The sequence below is a fragment of the Oncorhynchus kisutch genome, linkage group LG7 (assembly GCF_002021735.2).
Source record: "Oncorhynchus kisutch isolate 150728-3 linkage group LG7, Okis_V2, whole genome shotgun sequence".
NCBI lineage: Eukaryota > Metazoa > Chordata > Actinopteri > Salmoniformes > Salmonidae > Oncorhynchus > Oncorhynchus kisutch.
The window spans coordinates 22,408,678-22,427,091 of record NC_034180.2 but is presented as its reverse complement, the minus strand read 5'-3'; the positions used below and the strand labels follow the sequence as shown (position 1 = coordinate 22,427,091).

The 18,414-nt window shown below is 42.0% G+C and overlaps 2 protein-coding genes across 7 annotated transcripts in view; both read right to left on the bottom strand.

Annotated features, from left to right (window-relative positions):
- mgaa (MAX dimerization protein MGA a) overlaps nt 1-7,826 on the bottom strand; it is a 36,138-nt gene extending 28,312 nt beyond the window's left edge. For 5 of the 6 annotated variants that reach the window (XM_020487711.2, XM_031828675.1, XM_031828676.1 and 2 more), the window contains exons 1-2: nt 7,666-7,775; nt 48-2,185 (exon numbers count right to left, since the gene is read on the bottom strand). In XM_020487711.2, the coding sequence (XP_020343300.1) occupies nt 48-2,113 (2,066 nt within the window). In that variant the 5' untranslated portion in view covers nt 2,114-2,185; nt 7,666-7,775. Of the gene's footprint in view, nt 1-47; nt 2,186-7,665 lie in introns of all 6 variants that reach the window. The other variant, XM_031828674.1, reaches the window with a different exon arrangement.
- A 7,009-nt stretch (nt 7,827-14,835) lies between these two features.
- LOC109894312 (tyrosine-protein kinase receptor TYRO3-like) overlaps nt 14,836-18,414 on the bottom strand; it is a 28,229-nt gene continuing 24,650 nt past the window's right edge. The window contains exons 16-19 of the mRNA XM_020487712.2: nt 17,956-18,065; nt 17,567-17,726; nt 17,055-17,191; nt 14,836-16,775 (exon numbers count right to left, since the gene is read on the bottom strand). Of these exons, the coding sequence (XP_020343301.1) occupies nt 16,349-16,775; nt 17,055-17,191; nt 17,567-17,726; nt 17,956-18,065 (834 nt within the window). The 3' untranslated portion in view covers nt 14,836-16,348. The remainder of the gene's footprint in view (nt 16,776-17,054; nt 17,192-17,566; nt 17,727-17,955; nt 18,066-18,414) is intronic.

The following is an 18,414-nucleotide window of genomic DNA, read 5'->3' as shown; positions in this document are numbered from 1 at the left end:
TTTAAAGTAAAGAGCTAACATGCAGCTTACTGAACTTGAGAACTTACCAGGAACTTTGATCAGTGGACTCTTTCTTGCAGACTGACTTTTCACTGTCTGCAACTATAGCAGTTTGAGCATCGGAGGTAGTGAGTCCTTGATCTGCTACTGAAGTCTTCAGGAAATTGCGTTTTCCACGCAAAGACTTTCGGGTATTTTTCACAGGCTTGCGCACCTTGGGAGATATGGTTTCATCTTTCTTCATCTTGGAAGGACTTGATTTCTTGCAAGAGCTGGGTGCATGATCATTAACACTTGACTTGTCAGATTCTCCAAGTGTAACATTTTGAGCATGAGAGCTGAGGAGTCCTTGATCTACCGCTGAAGTGTCTTTAAAGTTGCGCTTTGCCATCAAAGACCTCAGATTACTTCTAAGAGGGTTGAATTCCTTCTGAGATGTGGTTTCTACTTTTTTCAACTCATTGGAGGGACTTGATATCAACTTTGGAGTGCAGTAGCTGGGCCCAATAGAGTTGACACAGGACTTGTCATTGTCAGCAAGTGAAACATTTTGAGTATCTGCGCTGAGGACTCTTTGATCTAGCGGGGAAGTGTCTTTAGAGTTGTGTTTTGCCATCAAAGACTTCAGGTTATTCAGGCTTTTCACAGGCTTGAGTTCATTGTTAGATCTGGTGTGGTCTTTTTTCGACTCATTTGAGGGACATATTTTGACGCTGGACTTGTCACTTTCTGCAAGCATAACATTTTGAGTATCGGAAGAGAAAAGTCCTTGACCTGCTGCAAAAGTATCTTTAGAAGTGCGTTTCCCCATCAAATACTTTAGATTATTCAGGCTTTTCACAGACTTGAGCTCATTGGGAGATTTGCTGGGGTCTTTCTTCATCTCATTGGAGGGACTTGACTTCAGCATGGAGCTGGGTCGATGGCTGTTGACCTCAGATTTGTCACCAAATGTAAGGGTGACATTTTGAGCATTTGGAATGAGGAGTCCTTGATCTACTGCTGAAGTGTCTTTAGAGTTGCGTTTTGCCATCAAAGCCTTCAGGCCACTGAGGCCTTTCACAGGCTTGAGCTCACTGGGAGATCTGGTTTCACTGCCTGCAGGTGTAACATTTTGAGCATCCGCGCTGGGGAGTCCTTTATCTACTGCTGAAGTGTCTTTAGAGCTGTGTTTTGCAGCCATTAAAGATTTCAGGCCATTCAAGCCTTTCAAAGGCTTGAGTTCATTGGGAGAGCTGGTTTCATTCTTCTTTGAATCATTGGAGGGACTCGTTTTCAGCTTTAGAGCCCAAGAGGGTCCACTTGCAAAAGGGTTGAAGTCTGCTTTAAACTGAGACATGCGTAAGTTCTGGTAGGCTGTTACAGCAAAGAACTCAGTCTGAGGAAAGGTGAAGGTTATTACGTCATGCCCATTGAGCTGAATATCCTCCGTAGGCATTTCAGCTGAGACCACATGGAGGTGCGGTAAGTACCGGTGCATTGGGTGCAAAATGACATTACCCTCCTGGTCCATGGTGTTGTCAGTGAGCTTAAGCTTGTAGAATGAAACTGGGTTCTGCATCCATTGGTGACCAGAAGATGGAGAGTCTGGGTGGATGAAGATCCGTCTCAGCATATGGGCTTCTGCCTTTCCACTCATTTTCCAGTTTTGCCCAGTCCACTTGTAACGTTTGTTGTCCGCTGGGTTGATATCCATGAGCAGATTGTACTTCTGGAAGGGATCCAAACCAGAGATGCGAAAGCGGCAATAAGGGAACATTCTCCGGCCTTGTTTGGTTACTATCATCTCGGTTTTGCATCTGAAGAACTCATTCCACATGTTGTTGCTGTCCAACATCACCTTGATACCTCTGCGGGTGCTCTCTGGTGGTAAATTCTCTGGTTGGTTATTAGAAATGACAGTGGAGTTCATTGTAAGAGCGACACCCATTGCAGAGCCTGGAGTGGATGTTGCTGCAATATTTGCTTCCTCATTGGCTACAACTCCACTTGCCTGCCCTGTTTTTAGGGCACCAACTAGGTCAGGGGGAGAGGCAGTCGAGTGCAGTGCCATGGGCACAGCTGCCCCCTCCTCATTAAGAACCATTATTTTCTTCTTCTTGTTGGCGGCCATGAACTTGTCACGGTCTTTTTCGAGGGCAGGACGCCCTCTTACATCTGTCTGTCCATTTCTTCATTCTGCATCCTAAAACAAAAATAAAGCAATTTAGCATGATAAAGATATAATCATGAATATCTGACATCAAAAGGCCAATCCACATTAAAAATAAAAGAGGAAAACAATTAGCAAATGAGTTACCAGGCTATTACCAATTATCTAGCTAGCCAAATCACCTCATACTGCTACCTTACATTGACAGATCTCTAGAGTATTCTGGCATGCTAGCTGTTATCATAGACGTCCAGCCCTTACAGTAATGCTAGTTAGAGCTGGCTGGCAAAACTACCTCAAACTTCCTTCATAATGGAGGCAGAGACATAAAAATGGTATCTATGAGTCCAACTGATAAACAGGTTCATTGTCAAAATCACAAAGTATCCCTTTAAGCTTTGAGAGGAACTATAACATTCCCCAGGGCAGAAAGGAAGATGTACAGTGCCTTATGTTACGTTACAACCTTATTCTAAAATGGATTGAATCAAATTGAAATCCTCAGCAATCTACACACAATACCCCATAATGACAAAGCAAAAACAGGTTTAGAAATGTTTGCAAATAAAAATATAAAAATATTTTTTTTACATAAGTATTCTAACCCTTTGCAATGAGCCTCGAAATTGAGCTCAGGTGCATCCTGTTTCCATTGATCATCCTTGACATGTTTCTACAACTTGATTGGAGTCCATCTTTGGTAAATTAAATTATTGGACATAATTCGGAAAGGCACATCTGTCTATATAAGGTTCCACAGTTGACAGTGCATGTCAGAGCAAAAACAAAGCCATGAGGTTAAAGGAACTGTCCGTAGAGCTCCGCGACAGGACTGTGTCAAAGCACAGATCTGGGGAAGGGTACCAAAAAAATGTCTGCAGCATTGAAGGTCCGCAAGAACACAGTGGCCTCTATCATTCTTAAATGGAAGAAGTTTTGAACCACCAAGACTCTTTCTAAAGCTGACCGCACGGCCAAAATGAGTAGTCATGGGAGAAGGGCCTTGGTCAGGGAGGTGACCAAGAACCCGATGGTCACTCTGACAGAGCTCTAGAGTTCCTCTGTGGAGATGGGAGAACCTTCCAGAAGGACTGATTGGTGGTGCATCTCTGCACCACCAATCAGGTATTTATGGTAGAGTGGCCAGACGGAAACCAGTCCTCAGTAAAAAGGCACAGCCCACTTGGAGTTTGCCAAATGGCACCTAAAACAAGATTCTCTGGTGTGATGAAACCAAGATTGAACTCTTTGGTCTGAATGCCAAGCGTCACGTCTGGAGGAAACCTGGCACCATGAAACATGGTGGTGGCAGCATCATGCTGTGGGGATATTTTTCAGTGGCAGGGACTGGGAGACTAGTCAGGATCGCGGGCAAAGATGAACGGAGCAAAGTACAGAGAGATCCTTGATGAAAACCTGCTCCAGAGAGTTCAGGACCTCAGACTGGGGCGAAGGCTCACCTTCCAACAGGACATGACCATAAGCACACAACCAAGACAATGCAGGAGTTGCTTCGGGACAAGTCTCAATGACCTTGAGTGGCCCAGCCAGAGCCTTGACTTGAACCTGATCGAACATGTCTGAAGAGACCTTAAAATAACTGTCCAGCAATGCTCCCCATCCAACCTGACAGAGCTTGAGAGGATCTCTACCCAAGAAGACTTGAGGCTGTAATCACCGCCAGAGGTACTTCAACAAAGTACTGAGTAAAGGGTCTGAAAAATTATGAAAATGTCACATTTAAATTTTATTTCCCCCATGAGCAAAAAATGTATATAAACCTGTTTTTGCTTTGTCATTATGGGTTATTGTGTGTAGATTAATGAGGGGGAAATGTTTTAAAACATTTTAGAATAAGCCTGTAAACAAACAAAATAAAGGAATAAGTCAGGGGATCTGAATACTTTCAGAAGGCACTGTATATCTAGATTTTTTTAATGTTCTCTCTAAATAATAAGCGTTGTTGTACAATTAAAGATAAAATACACTGCAGTACAAACAGACAGCAATAATCTAATGAATCCAGGGTTTGTGAAGTTATACCTAGGATAAATATAAGCCTTGGACCCGGTTCGACATCACCGAGGGATCAGCCAATGAGGTTGGAAGTCCCACCCAGTTGACTACATTAAAATGGTGGAAGCCTTCAATGGCTCAGCCCATGCTAAAACAGCCTTTTGGCCCCTAGAAGTCCCACTCTGCCCGTCTCTGTGGTACTGTCTAAAAAGAGTCTCCGGTACTTTTTTATACTTTTTAGCCAGCAGGTCTGAACGTAGCACTCACGAGCCAAAAGTGTTCCCCAAAAATGGTGTACTACATCGCATATATACAGATATGTGCACGTCAATTAATCCAGGGATTGTTATACCTAGGATAAATATGAGCCTCCCACGACCATAAAACCACCTAATAATATAATTATTTCATCAAAATGGTTTAACTTCCTTTTTTGCAATAACTGATCTGGCTTTCAAGTCTATGAAAAAAACCTTTTTTGTTACAAATTTAACTAGAACCATGCATAATACACATTCACTAATAATGACTAACTTATTGTAGCAGGCATTAAGGCTTTAGAAAATGAACAGGTCTCAACAACCTCAAGCCCACGTGCTAGCGATTAGCCAGCTAATCTTTACATTTAAAATTTAGCCAAATAGGATCTATTTGCTAGCTAACAAGGTTGAACCGTTTAATTGTTATGAACACACCGTTCCGTCTGTCTCCAACTATTTGAAAAGCATGTTAGCCTGTCCACTATTTTCAGGTGCTGAAATCAAGTGGCCTACCTTATTTCTCAGAATGAAGAGTTGCCAATTCCTTATAGAATTGTGTTTTATGCTTATTGCACATTTATAAAAACCCAGACTAGACAGCTAGTATAAGACTGACTAAAATACAGATAACGGTACGTGGTACCAATGCCGTGCGGGACAAACTGAACATTCATTTTCCAGAACCAATGTTCGTTGATACTCTCGTTTAAGTAGTGTATGATCTGCACACAATTTGGGTAGTTGAGGCATGCTGAGGTTCTGTATAGTAATCTATGTCAGCCATGTTAAGGGAACAACTCAGGACAGTTAGAGGGACCGTGAAAGGGGATGTTATGCATAACAAATGTGAAACGGTGATGCAAATGTGTACACAATACACATTACCTAGTTTCACATTTGTTATGCATAACATCTCCTGTCACTGTCCCGAGTTGTTCCCTTAACATGGCAGACAGACTACAATACAGAACCTCAGCATGCCAAAACTCAAATAGCGAGTTGAAACCGCTTGCCAGAGAGGAAGATGTGATCTTTCAACTTTGTTGGCGTGAGAGGCAGGGGGAGGGGCTTGGTGTGTTTGTAAACCAGAGAGATAGAAACAACGCGAGAGGATTCACACTCGCTAAAAAATCTGTACAAAAGAAGGCCAATGCATTACTATGATCCTGCCTTCCCGTCTTGTGCACAATGACCACCATTGTTAGGAGGGAGACGAGACCCAAAATACAAGAGAACAAGTGGACATGAACGCCCATAAAAACAAAAAATAACAAAAACCTTTATTCTCATGCAAAAACATTCATTTGCGATATCGCCCAGCCCTATCAGCCTTTAACGGTGTGGAGGCTATTTAGGTAAAATATTAGAATGGCAAAAAAATACACAATTCTAACCGTTGAGAAATCACAGTTTTACCCGCATTTCTCAAAACATTTGCTTACTTTGGAAATACGACAAATTAATTACAAATGATGACTACTAAGCTAAATTACAGCATAGTATAAAAATGCATGAGTCATAGATATTTGGACATTATGCAACTATGAATAAATACATACCAAAATGTATCAATAGATAATGAACAATAAAGTTAAACACAAAAAAAGAAGCACATCAAAGAACTGGAGATCAGTCTTGTAATTTAATCATCAAAACGATAACACATGAACATGCATTTAATTAAACTCCCAGTTTACTACTAATAGCTAAGGAAATTGATTGGCTATAGGGTATAGGGCGGCAGGGTGGCCTAGTGGTTAGAGCGTTGGACTAGTTAACCCACTGTTCCTAGGCAGTCATTGAAAATACGAATTTGTTCTTATTAACTGACATGCCTGGTAAAGTAAAAATATGTAGGCCTATTATTGAAGTAGACTAGGCAGCCGATCCCTAGCAGTTAAATACATTAAAATGGTGGAAGCCATCAATGGTGCTGCCCATGATAAAATGGCCTTTTGGCCACTAGAAGTACCCCGCTATCCATCTCTGTTTCATAAATACTCTAGTAGTTAGTAGTTCTGGACGTAGCACTCACGAGACAAAAGTGGTCCCCAAAAATTGCATACTACATCACATATGCAGATATGTGCACCACGTCATTGAGCGCTCCCTCTCTCTCTCTGCTGTGTACCTCACTGGATAACACTGGGTAGGCCTCTTACTAGCAGTCACTCAAATGCGGGAAATGTAGGGAAAATGGCATGGTACAGCTTCAAGAAAACAGTCGCTTTCAAACTAGGGATTTCATTGCTTATTGAGGTAAAACAGTTATTTGGTTAATAGATTATGAATGTATGACCTACACTGACATAGTTGGCAAAGTACATCTTTAATAAAACACAATTTTGCATCACCATTTTCAGACATCTTATGTTGCACAACCTTAGCTGAACGTCCGAAAATCCTAAAATGGTGTTGGAAAATAGTGTTTTATTAAGACAGTGCACATATGAATGGAGGATGCTTTATGTACGAGGAATCCTAGACCATAGTGCAGGTCCAGCGCCCAGCATGGCTGCCTAGGCTATTATTGAATATAATTTAGCCTCCCTCACGTGGCCTGAAAAATAAGACAAAATCATATTGTTCACAGGAAATGTGATGTTTTGATCGAAAATGGACACACTAACAAACATGTCGTCGACTTACTAGAATAATTCGTTTCAGGGTCAAGTTATGAAATAACAGCCTACTGTAGGGTACTTGAACCTTCTAATGTTATAGAGAAAACGTTTGATAGGACATCTCGAATAACTACCGTGTACGTATGCTACTGACACAAAGCGTGTCCATTTCTAAAAGACACCGTTAATATCGTGAAATCAAAGAACTCACGGCGGCCATTTTTCATTACCATACGAGACAACCCTGGTAAACAAACATGATCCTGGCGGACCTACTGTATTGACGGCGCACCGTAATCGCATACATTGTGGTGTTTGTTGACAACACCAAGTTGTGGCACGAATAGTATGTCCTCTATCCTTTACTTAGAAGTAGAAATCCTTCTTTGAAAATGGCCTCGATGCCATGCACTGCGGCGACTAAAAACGTGGCTTGGGCCTGCAAGGCCTAAGCACTTAAGCCTTGCCAACAACACGATCGAATTCAATGGCGCCTGATTCCCAAGTCAACATGGTGGCCACATCCTCAGACTAGAAAGAGAAGACTTGGAGTTGCAATATCAACATAGTCTTTCTCGACGGGATCATGTGCCTCACTAAGCACATGGATTACCTTTTGCACATTTCAATGGATCAAAATATGCGATGGTGGTCGTCGATTCCTTGTGTAATCCCTTCCTTTTCCTCAATTGAAAGCATAATATACAGTACCTCGCATCTCCCATCTGGAAGAATCATGCGTGCTGTAAAAAGACGTCACAGCTCCGCGGATGCACGTTCAGGTCATTCTGCGCAGACTCCGCGCCTTCGTGTCACATGATTCAAAACGGAGGGAGAACATGCCTGCTGAGGTGGTACGGAACGCCGCCATGTGGAGATTTGAAACTCCCCGCTTTTTGGTAGGTGGCCTTCCAACGAAGACAGAAGGTTGGGGTATAAATATAATCAAAGTTGAACATGTCGACTGTACACGTAACGACAGACAAAGCTTGTGGGCATGCTTATTCGGGGGACATGTGCTTACCAACCAGCTCTAACCAGATTGAAACTGTCAATGCAAGAATTTACCTGCGATTTGGCTGTAATTGCATTTCGACTCGGTGTTTTCTAATCAAAATTCATTGGTCACATACACATATTTAGCAGATGTTTTGCAGGTGTAGCGAAATGCTTGTGTTCCTGGCTCCAACAGTGCAGTAACGTTAGTATCTAACAATTCACAACAATACACACATCTACAAGTAAAATCATGGAATTAAGAAAAATATAAATATTAGGACGAGCAATGTCGGGGGCATGGACTAAATACAGTAGAATATAATACAGTATATACATATGAGATGACTAAAGCAGTATGTAAACATTAAAGTGACTAGTGTTCCATTATTAAAGTGGCCAGTGATTCCATGTCTACGTATATAGGGTAGGGTCCTCTAAAGTGCAGGGTTGGGGAGCCCGATAGTTAGGGGAATAATCCGTAGCTAGTCAGACGATGTAAGAAGACTTGGCTGCAGTCCAAACGCAAATTAGACAGCCCTCGGTCCAAAAACTTTAGCCCTTGAATGACGTTTTACATCATCACATACGAGTGTAGCTACCTCAAATGTACCTTGCCCAAGCGGGGGAGAGTGATGGTCGAAGAGGCAACGTCCTTGGTAGAAATCTTGAAGTTCGGCTTAAAAGCAACCAACCTCAAGCTATTAATGTACCTAGCAAGCTAATGTAGCTAGCTACAGTTACCCATATAGCTAGCAAGCTAGATGTATAGTTTGTCAATTATTCCAATACATTTCAGAATTCCAATACATGTTTATGAAGCTAGCTGTGTGTGTTGTATAGGCTCCTGACTAAGACCATTTGAGCGTCATTCCAATTTGCCAACGCTAAAGTCAGTGTCATCTATATATATATATATATATATATTTATATATATATATATTTATATATTTATATATATATGTATATGTGTGTTTTAGCAAACTAGCGTTATTATGTCTTACATGCCGAAAATGCAGTCCCTGTTGATTACGTTTGACACTTCGCTGCCACCGGAGTTTGATACTACAGTTTGCATTAAACTGGTGTGTCTTTTAAGTGTTTGGAATGCAGCCTAAGTAAGCAAGCTACAATTCTACATGTTTTGTCATGGGGTTGAGAGAACATTTTACAGTTTCTACAAATTTTGCCATAGCTTATGCCTTGTTCTTATACTATCTGAGTGATTCAAACATAACACAATCAATGGGGGCCCCCATGACATGACAGGGAATATGCATTTACATTTTAGTCATTTAGCAGACCCTCTAGAGCGACTTACTGGAGCAATTAGGGCTACAGGCCTTGCTCAAGGGCACATCAGCAGATTTCAGTCATTTGCAAATATATTCTGAATTTATTAAGGATTTATATGGGATAGCAGTTAGAGGCAGGATCGAATCCTGGGTCTGTCAGGGAAATCTGTCAGGATATGAGCCAGCAATTGGGGGGTGCCAGGTATCAAATCCTTGATGCCATCTCCTGGCAGTTGTATCTTTGAGCAAGGCACTTTATCCCTAAACTGATCCAGGCTGACCATGTCCTGTCCACTCTCTCTGTGTCTGTGTGTCTGGAGGGATTGGGATAAAATACAAATCTCAGTAGCTAGGTTTCCATCCAATTGGAGACAGATTTTCATGCGAAAATGTAAAATAATCCACACAAAAAAATAAGTGCATTTTCCAACCATTGGTGTGCTTCCGCCACCGACTTGAAAAATGTGTGCTGTGCATATTACATAATGCACACATTGTTTTACTTTTTCGCTTACGTTTTCATGTACCCAATAAAAATCTGTGATTCCATCACATTTAACTCTACGGATTATTTTGTGTTAAATAGCAAATGTGCCTACTCTGGTCTTGGTAAGTGCTCTAGCCAACAGCATGAGATTATAATGGATAAAATCCTGAATATTTTTGGTCAACTGGCAGTCAAGTATCAATCTAAGACCCTCAATATTTGTTGGAAAAGGAGGATCAAGATCACTGTGGACTTTCACTACCCTGTGAAATTAATAATAATCTGTAGTCTAATACACTACATGGTTTCCCGAGTCGTAGTAGGAGGATCACACACACACCATATCATCGCGTGACTCCCAAGTTTACTTCAATATGATGGTTATCATATCAATATTTGCGCTTAAAGTTGTTTTTACTGCTATTTCTCGCATAATTAATTTTACAGACACAAAAAGATCCCACCATGTCGAACAAACAAACAAATTCTGTCTGCATTTATGAAATTGTACCGAAACTTCCTATTTCCATCACAGCAGTCATGTTTTTTTTTAAATACAATTACTTTACTGCATGAAAACTGTATCTGAGAATTTACAATAAACTAACTAACCAGCTGGGGCACATAGAAGTTAGGCTGAGGGTGAGTGTTGGAGTTCCAAGCTTTCCCGGGAAGGTATAAAGACCATTTTAATCCGGGTGGTTCCAGCCCTGAATGCTGATTGGCTGAAGGACGTGGTATATCAGACCTTATACAATGGGTATGACAAAACATTTATTTTTACTTCTCTAATTATGTTGGTAATCAGTTTATAATAGTAATAAAGCACCTCGGGGGTTTGTGATATATGGCCAACTCCCTCAGCCTTATTGCTTAAATATACCATACGATGATGAAACAACCAACACTTTTTATTTACTTACACTTGAGGTGAGAATTACATTGTAGCTTTATGTACAAATCTAAAAACAACTAGGCACAGGCTGGTAAGGATGTACTGGTCAGAGTATCACAAAGCATCAGCTTCATAAGTCTCTGTTTTTAATGATTTGGGTTGTATCTATGGAAATGATTTTATAACAATATACAAAAACTACATAGAAAATATACATATTAAAACATGTCCCTTGATATCCCATAGCCTATAAGCAAAATCAAAAGGTGTCTCTGTAAGCATTTTGAGCATCAGTGAACAGACTCCCATTTTATCAGGCTAATGTCTTAACAGATCATAATATCCATATTCACACTGGTAAAAATTAGTTCTTGAATACATACAACGTTCTGCATATTATCCTGTTTCATAAATACTCAATGGTACTCTTCAAAATAACTAATTCACAAAAATTGTAAAGGGATACTTTGGGATTTTGGCAATGAGGTCTTTATCTACTTTCCAGAGTCAGAGGAAGGTTGTTGATACCATTTTTATGTCTCCGTGTCCAGTATGAAGGAAGTTGGAGGCAGTTTTGTGAGCCAATGCTAACTATCATTAGCGCAATGACTGGAAGTCTATGGATATCTCCTATGACTTCAAGTCATTGCGCTAACACTAGTTAGAAACTTCCTTCAAACAGCATGCACCGGCATAAAATGGTATCCATGATTTCATCGGACTCTGGGGAAGTAAACTCAGCAAAAAAAGTAAACGTCGTCTCACTGTCAACTGCGTTTATTTTCAGAAAACTTAACATGTGTAAATATTTGTATGAACATAAGATTCAACAACAGACATAAACTGAACAAGTTCTACAGACATGTGACTAACAGAAATTGAATAATGTGTCCCTGAACAAAAGGGGTGTCAAAATCAAAAGTAACAGTCAGTATCTGGTGTGGCCACCAGCTGCATTAAGTACTGCAGTGCATCTCCTCCTCGTGGACTGTACCAGATTTGCCAGACCGCCCCAGACCATGATGGACCCTCCACCTCCAAATCGTTCCCGCTCCAAAGTACAGGCCTCTGTGTAACACTCATTCCTTCGACAATAAACACGAATCCGACCATCCCTGGTGAGACCAAACCACGACTCGTCAGTGAAGAGCACTTTTTGCCAGTCCTGTCTGGTCCAGCAACGGTGGGTTTGTTCCAATAGGCGACATTGATGTCTGGTGAGGACCTGCCTTACAACAGGCCTATAAGCCCTCAGTCCAGCCTCGCTCAGCCTATTGCGGACAGTCTGAGCACTGATGGAGGGATTGTGCGTTCCTGGTGTAACTCGGGCATTTGTTGCCATTCTGTACCTGTCCCGCAGGTGTGATGTTCGGATGTACCGTTCCTGTGCAGGTGTTGTTACACGTGGTCTGCCACTGCGAGGACGATCAGCTGTCCGTCCTGTCTCCCTGTAGTGCCGTCTTAGGCGTCTCACAGTACAGACATTGCAATTTATTGCCCTGGCCACATCTGCAGTCCTCATGCCTCCTTGCAGCATGCCTAAGACACGTTCACGGAAATGAGCAGGGACCCTGGGCAGCTTTCTTTTGGTGTTTTTCAGAGTCAATAGAAAGGCCTCTTTAGTGTCCTTAATAAAGTTTTCATTACTGTGACCTTAATTGTCTACCGTCTGTAAGCTGTTAAGTGTCGTAACGACCCTTCCACAGGTGCATGTTCATTAATTGTTTATGGTTCATTGAACAAGCATGGAAAACAGTGTTTAAACCCTTTACAATGAAGATCTGTGAAGTTATTTGGATTTTTTCAAATGATCTTTGAAAGACAGGTTCCTGAAAAAGGAACTTAATTTTTTTGCTGAGTTTAGATAAAAAGGCCATTGCAAAAATCTCGGAGTATCCCTTTAAGGCAGTGGTCACCAACCGGTCATCGCCATGGACTGTCCGATCTCCAAGGCATTCCTCGTCGATCGCCAAACATTTCTGTAAAAAACCCAGCGATAAAGCCTTGCGTTCCTATTCAATATTTTATTAGTGATACGGTAGGTGCACCCCATTCAGCTGCCCTGCGTGCCGGGAAGGTGAAGTGTTCCCATTTTTAATCATTTCATGTGTCTGAAGGTACTAACTGCTTTCCCAGCGGGCCCGGGAGAGCAAATCAGGTGCCATATAGGCCTACCGCTGGCCAATCGGATGGCTCAGATAAGTGTCTGCAGTAAAGTAGTGAGTGTAAAAAATAGATATATACAGTGGAGAGAACAAGTATTTGATACAATGACGATTTTGCAGGTTTTCCTACTTACAAAGCATGTAGAGGTCTGTAATTTTTATCATAGGTACACTTCAACTTTGAGAGACGGAATCTAAAACAAACATCCAGAAAATCACATTGTATGATTTTTAAGTAATTCATTTACATTTTATTGCATGACACAAGTATTTGATCACCTACCAACCAGTAAGAATTCCAGCTCTCACAGACCTGTTGGGCTTCTTAAATTAAAACTGTCTGTTCTCCACTCATTACCTGTATTAACTGCACCTATCCACAAACTCAATCAAACAGACTCCAACCTCTCCACAATGACCAAGACCAGAGAGGGTGTAAGGACATCAGGGATAAAGTGGACAATAGGCAAGCAGCTTGGTGCGAAGGCAACAACTGTTGGCACAATTATTAGAAAATGGAAGAAGTTCAAGATGACGGTCAATCACCCTCGGTCTGGGTCTCCATGCAAGATCTCACCTCGTGGGGCATCAATGATCATGAGGAAGGTGAGCAAGCAGCCCAGAACTACATGGCAGGACCTGGTCAATGACCTGAAGAGAGCTGGGACCACAGTCTCAAAGAAAACCATTAGTGTAACACTACACCGTCATGGATTAAAATCCTGCAGCGCACGCAAAGTCCCCCTGCTCAAGCCAGCGCATGTCCAGGCCCGTCTGAAGTTTGCCAATGACCATCTGGATGATCCACAGGAGGAAATGGGAGAAGGTCATGTGGTCTGATGAGACAAAAATATAGCTTTTTGGTCTAAACTCCACTCGTCGTGTTTGGAGGAATAGAAGGATGAGTACAACCCCAAGAACACCATCCCAACCGTGAAGCATGGAGGTGGAAACATCATTCTTTGGGGATGCTTTTCTGCAAAGGGGACAGGACGACTGCACCGTATTGATGGGAGGATGGATGGGGCCATGTATCGCGAGATCTTGGCCAACAACCTCCTTCCCTCAGTAAGGGCATTGAAGATGGGTCATGGCTGGGTCTTCCAGCATGACAACGACCTGAACCACACAGCCAGGGCAACTAAGGAGTGGCAAGAAGCATCTCAAGATCCTGGAGTGGCCTAGCCAGTCTCCAGACCTGAACCCAATAGAAAATCTTTGGAGGGAGCTGAAAGTCCGTATTGCCCAGCGACAGCCCCAAAACCTGAAGGATCTGGAGAAGGTCTGTATGGAGGAGTGGGCCAAAATGCAGTGTGTGCAAACCTGGTCAAGAACTACAGGAAACGCATGATCTCTGTAATTGCAAACAAAAGGTTTCTGTACCAAATATTAACTTCTGCTTTTCTGATGTATCAAATACTTATTTCATGCTATAAAATGCTAATTACTTAAATCATACAATGTGATTTTCTGGATTCTTGTTTTAGATTCCATCTCTCACAGTTGAAGTGTACCTATGATAAAAATTAGACCTCTACATGCTTTGTAAGTAGGAAAATTGGCAGTGTATCAAATACTTGTTCTCCCCACTGTATAAAAAAACCTACAGCAATGTTGATACTGTGAGATTTCAAACCATGACTAGAGAGACTGTCAACGACTACAGCAAATAGCTGCTGTTTTTGAGTGAGTTTAAGTTCTTACTCAACACCTTTTTATTCAACACTTATATGCTATTAAAATAGTTCATAGGAGTAACATGAATTTGTGCATGAGGCAGAAATTATGCGGTGCGACTCGAGTTTTGCCATCAGCTGGCAGACTGTGTCCCTATTTGGTCAGTGTCAGTGGAGGAAAGGGAGAGAAGGGAGATGTTGAGAGGCAGACCCTCAGTCTGCTGCTCTCCCTCCGCTGGGCCTGACCATCAGATGCAGGCACCATCAGCCCAGATTTATTTTTTATTATTTCAAATATATGCTCACTCAGCTGTGCCTTACAAGTAATACAACTGATCAATTGCTGGTGTGATCATATAGCCTACCTCACATTTTGAAATATAAACTGAACAAAAATGAAAAACTCTACATGTAAATTGTTTGTCCCATGTTTCATGAGCTGAAAAAAAGATCCCAGCAATGTCCCATATGCACAAAGCTTCTCTCAAATTTTGTGCACACATTTGTTTACATCCTGGTTATTGAGCATTTCTCTTTAAGCCAAGATAATCCATCCAACTGACAGGTGTGGCATATCAAGAAACTGATTAAACAGCATGATCATTACACAAGTGCACCTTGTGCTGCAGTTGTCACACAATGCCAGTTTTGAGGGAGTGTGAAAGTGGCATTCTGATTGCAGGAATGTTGCCAGGCCTCACAACTGCAGATCACATGTAACCACACCAGCCCAGGACCTCCACTTCCAGCTTCTTCATCTGAGACCAGCTACCTGGACAGCAGATGAAACTGAGGATATTTCTGTCTAATAAAACCCTTTTCTGGGGAAAAACTCATTCTGATTGACTGGGCCTGGCTCCCCAATGGGTGGGCCTATGCCTTCCCAGGCCCATCCATGGCTGCGAGCCTGCCCAGTCATGTGAAATCAGAGATTAGGGCATAATTAATTTTTCCCATTGACTGATTTCCTTACATTAACTGTAATTCAGAAAAAAAAATGGTGAACATTGTCAGGGCAATTGAAGCAAATACAATATGCCTATAGCCTACTGCACAGACCTCATTGCTATACTACTGTTTTTAAACTGGTTAATGTTATGTAAGGTTACGTAAAACAATACATCTGAGCGGTAGCGATTGTCTTGCTTTTGGACTCAGTGATCTCAACTCAGATTGGTGACCACTGCTTTAAAGGATTATTTCAGTTGTGGTCCATTAAAACGTTAAGGTTAAATAAGAACAAGTGTAATAGAGGCTTTTGGACTGGAGCTGCTTATTATATTGAGTTTAGGGTATGAAAGGGAGTAAGTTCACAAAGCAGCAAACGCCAATGTTCAATACCTATAGTAGGCAGCATTTGTTAATAAATTCATTCCCTAAAACATCAAAAGGTACATATACAGACTAAATAATGCCTCAGTCAGTGAGTTTTCCATTGAAAAGTTAACTGTGTATCACTCAAGATCGAAAATATACTGCGCTTTTTGTCATTGTAATAGTAAGGCTGATTGTGTATGTATTGGTGTGAAGTCATAGTATAATGTACACAAAGGACAGAATAACTGGAAATAAAATGGGTAGAAAAGTTCATTGAGATATGAACTTCAATCCAATTCTGCTCCATTAGGTCATGCTGGTGAGCATCCATTCGTTTTCAGAAACGTCACTGGAGGACAGTAGTGAGTGACCAACCCTCCACAACCAACTTGCCAGTCTGTGAGATCTGTACACAAGGTCAGTTAAGGAGGGCAGGGGAGGCAGCATGGTGGTGGAAATATAAAATCACACATTAATGAACGCATCTTCATATTCCTCATCCCTAACGTCTGGCTGCAAGGTATCCATCGAGTCCCCCTGCCTCCCACCGTCCTCTTCAGTGCCATGACAGGTAGGACCGATGATGTAGCGGTAGTCTCCACCGACAGCCAGAGCTGCCCCAGAAGACACCACGAGCCAGTCTTTCTCATCCTCCTCCATCCCCACACACTGCCAGGGCATTCCTGACCAGAAGGGGTCCTTCCTTGGGCCCAGTGCCCCTGCCCCCTGCTCCCCCTTGTCATTCTCCAGGTTAACGTAGAGAAGGGCCTCCTTAATGCAGCTAGGCCCAGGGGATAGGCTGGCCCACAGCCCCTCCAGCTGGTCAATCAGGTGCAGGAAACTGGGGCGGCACTTGGGAACAGGGCTCCAGCAGCTATGCATGATCTCATAACTGGGAAAAGAGAGGGAGAGGACTTGAACTGTCAGGTCGTTATTGTAAAGTAATGTGTTCTCAATGAGTTACCTGGTTAAATAGGCAGTAAAATATACAAACTATATACAAAATATACTCATGATTAAATCATTTTCATTAATCTGGCACCAATGATGATAATTAGATTGTTTTAGTCATTTGAAAAGTATAGCACTGATCCCATCAGTTCTGATGAAAGCCTTGCAGGCTGATTTTCAACGCCAGAGAATTTTCTATCAGACCCAGTGGACCACTCACATGTTGTCTCGGCAGTCAGGTGGCTGTTTGAGCCGCTCTCCCTTGATGAGGTACTCATAGATTTCGGAGTTCTCCACCCCGGGATAAGGGGTCTGTCCCCGTGCCATGATCTCCCACATGGTGACTCCAAACGCCCACTGTGGGGAAAACAGAGTCAGTCAATTAACTTCCGGGGCCACTAAAAAGGCAAAAATAAGGAATTGACAGTTCCAAAAACATAATCAACATATCTATTAAACAGGGACTCAGTCAGTGAACTTCTGTGGCCACTACATCATTTAAAAATTCGAAAATTAAATTGATTGGTCTGGAAACAAAATCAACATCTTATCCACGATGCATTGAATTGCATTACAAAACACAAATGTAATCCTTTTCACAAAGAGGACTTCAACATGGGGATCCCGAAATGAAATATTCCCGCCCTAAAGTGTCACCATCATTTAGAAAGTGAAGATACGAGTTTGTGTGTACTGTGACCACTATGAGGGTGCTTCCATCTTTGTATATACCACATCACTCTGAGTAGTGTAGACATTGTCAGCAAGGCTCTCCAGTGCTATCCACTTGACAGGCAGCTTTGAGACAGATCCTTGTCTGTAGTAGTCGCCACTGTAGATTTTCTTTGACAGCCCAAAGTCTGCCACGCAGACTGTCAGGTTTTCACTAAGCCTATGAACAAAGGAGAGGAGATGGTCACAATCTAACTCACAGGCAAGATAACGCTCTAGTAAATTCAGTGTAAACTACATCAGAGGGAGTCCCAGTTAGGAAAGAGTAAAGTGACGGGTTGCTGTCTCAAATGTTGCCATATTCCCCATTTAGTACACTAGTTTTGACCAGGTCCCTACAGGGAATAGGGTGCCATTTGGGACAAAGCCACATGCTCGTAGATTCTCACATGCAGTTGCGCGCAGCCAGATCTCTGTGTATGATGCTTTTGTTGCTCAGGTACGCCATTCCACGAGCGATGTCCAACATGAACTGTATGAGCATCTGCAGTGACACGGTCTGTGTAAGGGAGAGACAGCAACATTTTGCTAAAACGTGATTTGAACCTATACAAAAAGTCTACTATGAAAATAAATAATAATTTGGGCCCACAGGTCAACCTGGTCTTTCCTCTAGTTCCATAACATGAAATAAAGAAATGATTTAAAACATTCTGTATGTAAACTGTCAAATGTAACAGTAGAAGACCTTGAGCCCTCTGGACACACATTGGGCGGAAATGTGTTATAGGGTGAGCGTACAAAACATTAGTAACACCGGCTCTTTCCATGACAGACTGTCCAGCTGAAAGCTATGATCCCTTATTGATGTTACCTGTTAAATCCACTTCAATCAGTGTAGATGAAGG